The sequence below is a fragment of the Poecilia latipinna genome, unplaced genomic scaffold, assembly GCF_001443285.1.
Source record: "Poecilia latipinna isolate Pla-1442-1.1 unplaced genomic scaffold, P_latipinna-1.0 Scaffold951, whole genome shotgun sequence".
NCBI classification, from domain to species: Eukaryota; Metazoa; Chordata; class Actinopteri; order Cyprinodontiformes; family Poeciliidae; genus Poecilia; species Poecilia latipinna.
This window is the reverse complement of record NW_015113567.1, coordinates 494,025-501,488: the sequence shown is the minus strand read 5'-3', so window position 1 is coordinate 501,488 and position 7,464 is coordinate 494,025. Positions and strand designations below refer to the sequence as shown.

At 37.4% G+C, this 7,464-nt stretch overlaps 1 protein-coding gene across 4 annotated transcripts in view; it reads left to right on the top strand.

The window, feature by feature from the left end:
* Positions 1–626: 626 nt before the first annotated feature.
* syvn1 (synovial apoptosis inhibitor 1, synoviolin) overlaps positions 627–7,464 on the top strand; it is a 14,931-nt gene continuing 8,093 nt past the window's right edge. For 2 of the 4 annotated variants that reach the window (XR_001427066.1, XM_015049553.1), the window contains exons 1-11: positions 628–841; positions 1,863–2,012; positions 2,107–2,199; positions 3,288–3,440; positions 3,582–3,630; positions 3,926–4,029; positions 5,306–5,432; positions 5,518–5,617; positions 6,279–6,344; positions 6,459–6,575; positions 6,761–6,918. Coding sequence is in view for 3 of the 4 variants with exons in the window: in XM_015049553.1 (XP_014905039.1) it covers positions 1,881–2,012; positions 2,107–2,199; positions 3,288–3,440; positions 3,582–3,630; positions 3,926–4,029; positions 5,306–5,432; positions 5,518–5,617; positions 6,279–6,344; positions 6,459–6,575; positions 6,761–6,918 (1,099 nt within the window). In the remaining variant the exon portion in view is untranslated. Of the gene's footprint in view, positions 842–1,862; positions 2,013–2,106; positions 2,200–3,287; positions 3,441–3,581; positions 3,631–3,925; positions 4,030–5,305; positions 5,433–5,517; positions 5,618–6,278; positions 6,345–6,458; positions 6,576–6,760; positions 6,919–7,464 lie in introns of all 4 variants that reach the window. The other 2 variants (XM_015049555.1, XM_015049554.1) reach the window with 2 other exon arrangements.

Sequence of the window (7,464 nt, the reverse complement as noted above, 5' to 3'; positions counted from 1 at the left end):
TTTGCAAATAGTTAACACTTGGGTTGCCGACTCTGCTTTACTGAAACTTTCCAACAACACATTGTCTAATGCGCAAATATTTCCAAAAGTCAGATTCTAACTAAGGTTTCAAAAATGGCTTTTCAAAGTCTAAAATTGTTTGAATTGTAATTAAAATAGTTAGCATCACATTATAGTGTGTTTAGAAAACTGAACATACACCGCAGAATATTTTCATCAACAATCATAAAAACAAACGTTTTAATGTATTTCTCTTTTGATGTCTGAAATTGACCGTGGATGTTTCCTTATATAATTTGTAGTTACTTATTCTGTATTCCAATCTCCAATTCTTTAACATGATTGATTGGATTGTGAGACACCGCGCGCTTGAATGCGCCTCTTTTGGCTGTGAGAGCCCGATAACTTCCTATTGGTCCACGTTTATATTTACCGTAAAACTCAGAAAATGCGGAACACAATATCTCGCACACCTGGAGGAAATACGAATAAGAAGGCCACTGGTAACTGATATCATGATGTTTTAACATTGTTCTCTTCCTGCCTCATTTGTAGCTTAGCTGCTAAACACGAAACACCGCGCATTTCTGTGGCGCAAAAACAAAATGCTGTTGCGTTAAATTACCATAACAACCGGATGTGAGGTGGCTTGAAAGGAGCAAGCCAAAGATAAACACGTAGACAGGCAAATACGGGTGAGGGGGGAATTAATAGCTAAAAATTGGGAGGGTACGGTGACATGTTTGAAATGGAGTAGCTGGAGACAGCGTAGAGGTTTTATCAGACAAGGAGGCGCCGTTGAATCAGCCGAGGAGCGAGCCGTCCTGCGGGTACCGAGTCGGTGAGTCCCTGACAGCTGGAGCGGTTGGAAGCTAACATAAGCTAGCATAGGCTAACTAACCCTTATTTCTGTTTGTCAACATACCTGCAGAATTAGTTACAGTTATAACCCAAACAGAAGTCTATTTGAAGGTTTCGGTTCATGAATAATGTTTCCATATGTCTTATGAAGCTGTCACAAGACTTAGGAGTTAAGCTTAACCCATTAGCTCTAAAGGGAATGTTTCTATGCGCCATAAAACAGTTGTATAGTGCGAAAATACTTTAAAAAAATAAATAAATCAATGGATTCAGTATGGTTTTATTTATGCTGAAGGTTTATGCTGCTCCAAGAAACTTCAGTATATATTATCAACATAAATATATCATATGCAAGATTTCAGTGTTGGTTTAGCTACCATGGAGCTGTAAACAGTTGTCTCTTCATACGTTAGGTGTTTTATAAAACAAAGTGGCTACATGCCACGGACGCTTTCTCTTTTGAAATGCGTCACTTTGTGTTTCCTTCAGGTGGTTTCCATAGTTTAGTTTGTGAAAGCACGGGTTTAGACACTTTTGAATTACTTTGATTTTACTTTTCTCCCCCTAAATCATTTAAGGGCTGATGACTTTGACTTAATTCTCTGTTTTTGTATTTCCTTAATGATAGACAATAAAAAAGGAAATAAATGTGTTGTGAAATAATTGTAAAAATTGTGTAAAAAAATTAAGTGTCAAAGCATATGTATCAAACATTTATGTGACTTTTTTATGCATTAAGGTACATGATTTTGGTTAATGTGTGGGATTTCTAAGTTTGATTCATAAGAAATATGAGATGTTGCGTCAAGTCAGAATTTGAGGATGATGTGCAAAATTTGTATTGGTCAGGAAACGCCTGATTGTGATTTGTTTACACATGGCCTTGATGAAAGTGAAAACGCAATAAATAATATTTTAAAATGGAGGGAAGAAAAGAAGTTAAAATCTTGACATTCCTGAAGGTTTAAATTCTTGTGTTGTTGTGTCTGTTTGCGCCTCAGCGGCACCTGCAGTCCACAATGGTGCGAGCAATCCTGGTGACCGCCACCAGCATGGCGCTGACCGGCGCCGTGGTGGCCCACGCCTACCTGCTCAAACATCAGTTCTACCCGACCGTCGTGTACCTCACCAAAAGCAGCCCCAGCATGGCGGTAGGTCAGCCGTCTGGTCGGACTGTTTTTAGCTTTTGCTTGTCTTCACGTGAGCCACTTTTAAAGTTTTCCTTTCTGTTTCCTTCCCCATTAGGTTTTGTACATCCAGGCGTTTGTGCTGGTGTTCCTGCTGGGGAAATTCATGAGAAAGGTGTTCTTTGGCCAGCTGAGGGCTGCTGAAATGGAGGTGGGGGATCATCAAAGATCTGTCTTTTCTTCACGCTTTCATACATGTGTTAGTGTGCGGATATCGGGGTGAAACTCGTATAAAATCAACACAAAACCTGACTACAGGCTCCAAAAGAAAGCTATTCAAGTTATAACTGCATTGGATTATTTTTATCCAGTTGATGGAAATATTTCTTATATTGGATACTTTAAAATTTTATGATTTCTGTAGAGCTCAGAACAGCGTTGACATGTACAAAACCTATTATAAACTCCTTCCAAGATTGCACAAGTGGTTCAAAATTAAAGAAACAAACTTTGAGTTAGGAGAGAGAAGTTTGTTTAAAAAAAATAAAGGTCAGGATAAATATTAAAAACATTTGTACTTCAACCAGAGAAACTCGGGTGTGAAATAATTTTTGGTAGTTAGAACTGTGTTTTTCACTCTTTGAGACAAAAAGTATCAAAATCATTTGCTAAGCAAGTACAAGATTTGATGATTTGTTAATTTTCTTTTGAGTTTTCTACGACTCATAAAAGGAAGTCTTTGGAAAAATGCTTTAGAAAAATAAACAAGAACAATTCTGCTGTTTTGATGATCGTCTATGTATAAAAAAAGTGTAATAAGTTTATGCTTTTACTTGCACTTTTTTTATTTATTTATTTTTTGCCAGTGACAGGAATTGAAATATTATTTAATTCCGAAAAACGGATATCCTCTACAAGTTGGAATAATGTCTGTCTTTTACTTTTTTTTAGTTCTTTTTTTCAGCATTGTAGTTTTTTTTTTGTTTTTTTTAGCAGTTTTTTATTTGTGTATGGAAAGTTTAAAAAACAGAGTTTTGGACCCTCCCTACGAAAGTAAAAAAAAATAAAAATAAACATTATGAGAATAAAGTTGAAATAATGCAAGAATAAGGTCATTACTATTTTCATTATTTCGACTTTATTCTCTTAATTTTACGACCTTGTTTTCATAACATAATTTTTGTAAAAAAAAAAATAAAATAAAAAAACCCCCGACTGAAATAGAAAAAGACAACACTGTGAAATGTCGTGCTGTAAATGTAAACTAAACGCGTTCTGCTCTCTCTCCCCCTCTGCCAGCACCTCATTGAGCGCTCCTGGTACGCGGTGACAGAGACCTGCCTGGCGTTCACCGTGTTCAGGGACGATTTCTCCCCTCGCTTCGTCGCCCTCTTCACCCTCCTGCTCTTCCTCAAGTGTTTCCACTGGCTGGCCGAGGACCGGGTGGACTTTGTGAGTTTCACTCTGAGTGGGAAAAGGAAAGCGGACAAATCTTTACCAAACAAACAGCCGTAACCCAAGAGAAAAGATGAGCGAAACGTTCGTGGAGATCAGCTTATTGAGTTTTTTTTTTTCCTGTCTTTTTCTCATCAGATGGAGAGGAGTCCGAACATATCCTGGGTTTTTCACTTGAGAGTTTTATGTAAGTACCTTTCAGGTTTTTTTTGTACTGATTTCACTTGGCGCCAAGCATTTCATGAAACTGTATGCAAATATTTGTCAAAGCCAGGTGCGTCTTGGTTGTTGTCACAAAATGGTTCCAGTTCCTCTTCAGTTTTACCGCCTAAAACTGTCTGCATGTCACAGAAACAACTTAAGTTCTCACCTCACCTCAGCAGCTGCCTGGGGTTTAAAGAGTCACATTTATTTATTTTTTTTTCCTCTTGTTTACACTCTGCATGCACACTTCTGTAATGAACACTTAATTTTTTCTGCAGCTCTTCTAGGACTTCTGGCTGTCATGGACTTCCTGTTTGTTAACCATGCCTGCCACAGCATCATTACCAGAGGAGCTTCGGTCCAGCTCGTTTTTGGTTTTGAGGTTTGTCCCAGTTCCTTTTTATAACCTTAAAAACTCGAGGCTTGTTAAATGCATCATGGTTCGTTTTACAATTAAAAAAAAAAAGCTGATTCTTTTTTTTCATGCAGGTTCCTCTTATAATAAAGAATAATCATTGTCAATTGATTATTTTTCTTAGGAGCTGCGGTCTAAACAAAATGAGCATCTTAAAAAAAAATCGCATTCAAACTTCTTAATGACTGGAAATCATTTAAAAGCTTTAAAAAAGATTTAAATTCAGATTTAATGCAAGTTTTGAAGTAATCTTGCAAATCCTCCAGCTGTGTGTAAAGAAAAAAGGGAAAAAATCTAAATCTTAATGCAGCACTCTCTGTGGTGACAGAGCTAACGGTTTAAATGTGTCGATTAGACCATTTATTACAAAAACACAAAATAAAATCAGCTCCTGCTGCTTCCATATAAGAACTCAAAATGTTTTCTACTATCCTTTAATTATTAATGAATATTTATATGTCTAGGAGGTAAATATCTCGCATTACCAATACTTTAAATAAGACGCTTTAACAATGCTTTTAAAAAGTGGAGTCCACCAGGGGGCGATAGAGGGCCTCAGAAAGTTGGAGGGAAAATGAGGAAGAAAATTTTAAAATTTTAAAAAGAATGGAATCTAATAGATTTTTAAATAATACATTTTTTAAAAAAATATATACAAATGTAATCTTCTTTCAGACTTTATTGTAAAATATAAGTTGAAATAACTTACTGAAGATATATTTAGAAGATAGAAATAACCTAGATTGTCTCACAAAGGGGAAATTCAGGAAAATGTCTCATCTTTCTGATTGGCTGATATGATTAATATAAAAACTATCATATTTATGTGTTTGTATATTCAACATCAGGTGAATGAAGTCACAGTATGTTACCTGGTAAATTTTCAACCACAGAACTCGTCAACTAAAATGAGAAGATATGAGGTTAGCGTCCTCGCTAAATGAAATCAATAATTATTGAATAGCAAATGAAAGTAAGAAGAAAAGAGTAAAAGTCAATGTTTCATTACATATTTTATATTGTTGTCTTTGAGTTTTCACTCATTAGAGAATTTATTTTGCTTTAAATTGATGTTGAGATTTGTTTCATGAATCTCATTTTCCAGTCCGATATCTAACTCACCTGTGTTTTTTTTTCTGATGCTAAGTCACCACATATACTTTACAACTGACTGCTGCTTCCCTCTCTGACACACACACAGATTTGATCATATTTTCCATTTGATTTTCTTCGTCCTCCTCAGTACGCCATCTTGTTGACCATGGTCCTGACGACCTTCATCAAGTACATCCTGCACACCGTCGACCTTCAGAGTGAGAACCCCTGGGACAACAAGGCCGTCTACATGCTCTACACCGAGCTCTTCACAGGTGCTGCAACTAGTCTGTGTGTACGACTGATTAAATATGGTGTCCATGATGTTGACGTATGTGTCACATGGCGTGTTGTTGCCAGGTTTCATCAAGGTTCTCCTCTACATCGCCTTCATGACCATCATGATAAAGGTCCACACCTTCCCCCTGTTCGCCATCCGGCCCATGTACCTGGCCATGAGGTGAGCAGCTCTTCAAATGAAATGTCTGTCTAGAACAGGGGTGTCCAAACTGCGGCTGAGGGGCCCTTCGTGGCCCGTGGAGCAATTTTATGTGGCCGACTGCAGGTCAAGAATGCAAGACTGGCACAAATGAGGCCCTCTGGTGGACACTTTGAAGAAGTTTATTTATTTTTTTATTACTTTTAGGGTGATAATCTCCATTACTAATTTAATTCTCGAGCATAAAGTTATCTAAAAATATTTTTCTTTTGCTTTTAAGTTCATATGAAGTGGCGCTATAAACATCCAGTGACTTTTTACTCAGAAAAAAACAAAAACTAGATCACATCCACTCCTTAAACTGGTTTAGAGAAGGTATTTGTTGATGGAAAAATATTTTCTAGACTGCAAAAAAAGACCCGAAAAGTTAGGAAATTTTTAGCCATTGCGTCATTAAAAAAGTATCATATATTCAATTTGTTGCTGAGCAGATTTAAAAAAAAAAATCCAACAAAATCATTTTTCATTTTAAGTTGTAAAAAGAGGCTTGGACACCTGATCTAGAAGGTTGTTTTAATTTTTTGTGTTTTTGAGAATATAAAGATTCTGGATTGTTGCTTCATGTCAACCTAAAACAAAGTTTATTTCCCACATCTTTCAAATATTTTGTTTGTCTTTTCAGGCAGTTTAAAAAAGCCGTAACAGATGCTATAATGTCAAGGAGAGCAATCCGCAACATGAACACTCTGTGAGTCCATCAGTTGTTTTTTTTTGTCTATTTAGTTATTCATTTAATTCTTATTAATTGTAATATAGTTTTTGAGATATTCCAGTAATGTGTCTGTTATTATATGATGTTCAGATATCCTGATGCGACTCCGGAGGATCTGCAGGCCTCGGACAACGTCTGCATCATCTGTAGAGAGGAAATGGTCACTGGAGCCAAGAAGCTACCCTGTAATCACATTTTCCACTCCAGGTGAGTCCAATGTGACCACACACACACACACACACACGTCTGAGCTTAACACTTCTGCTACACTTCAACAGAGCAGGATTTGAGCTAGAAATTTAAACATGGCTGAAAACAAAAGATCCTTATGAAAAGTCGCTTTTTGTTTGCCTGATAAGATCGATGTTTTTATGGTCATTGATGCTCCACAGCTGCCTGCGCTCCTGGTTCCAGAGGCAGCAGACCTGCCCCACCTGCCGCATGGACGTCCTCAGGGCGTCCAACAACAACCAGGCCCAGGCCCCGCCCCCGGCTCCGGCCCCAGCCCCGGCGGCCCCCGCCAACGCACCGGCAGCCCCGGCCCCAAACGGTGACTTTCAGCATAAAACTCATCCAGGGTTGGGCGACAAGTACCTGTTATGGCTTTCGAAGATTTAATTTGTGGGAAAATCTGGTTTGCATAGTTCAGAGTGATGTCAGGGCCGCCATCTTGTTTAAAAATGTTTTTTTTTTATTACAGATGCTATTTATTTGGGTTCTGAATTCAGGTCAACTCAATGACAAAATATTAGGGGCTATGTTAACACGAGAACAAAGTCGCATGACAATAAAGTCATAATGATAAAAGATTAAAGTTGTAATAATAGGAGCATAAATTATTAATTGTATGAGAACTGTAAACAAAATAAATAACTACTTATCCAAGGTCTATCTCATTAAAACAACTTTTTTGTAATAATTTTAAGACGTTCTTCTCGTAAAGTTGCGATTTCATTCTGCCAATATTCTGATTATATTCTCGTGATTATACAAAAATTCTCTTAGCTTGGCCCCGATACTCCACTGTACAATGTTGTTAAAGGGTTAACAGAGGAGCCATGTTGTGATGACTTCCTGAAGGCGGAGCTTCAAAAAG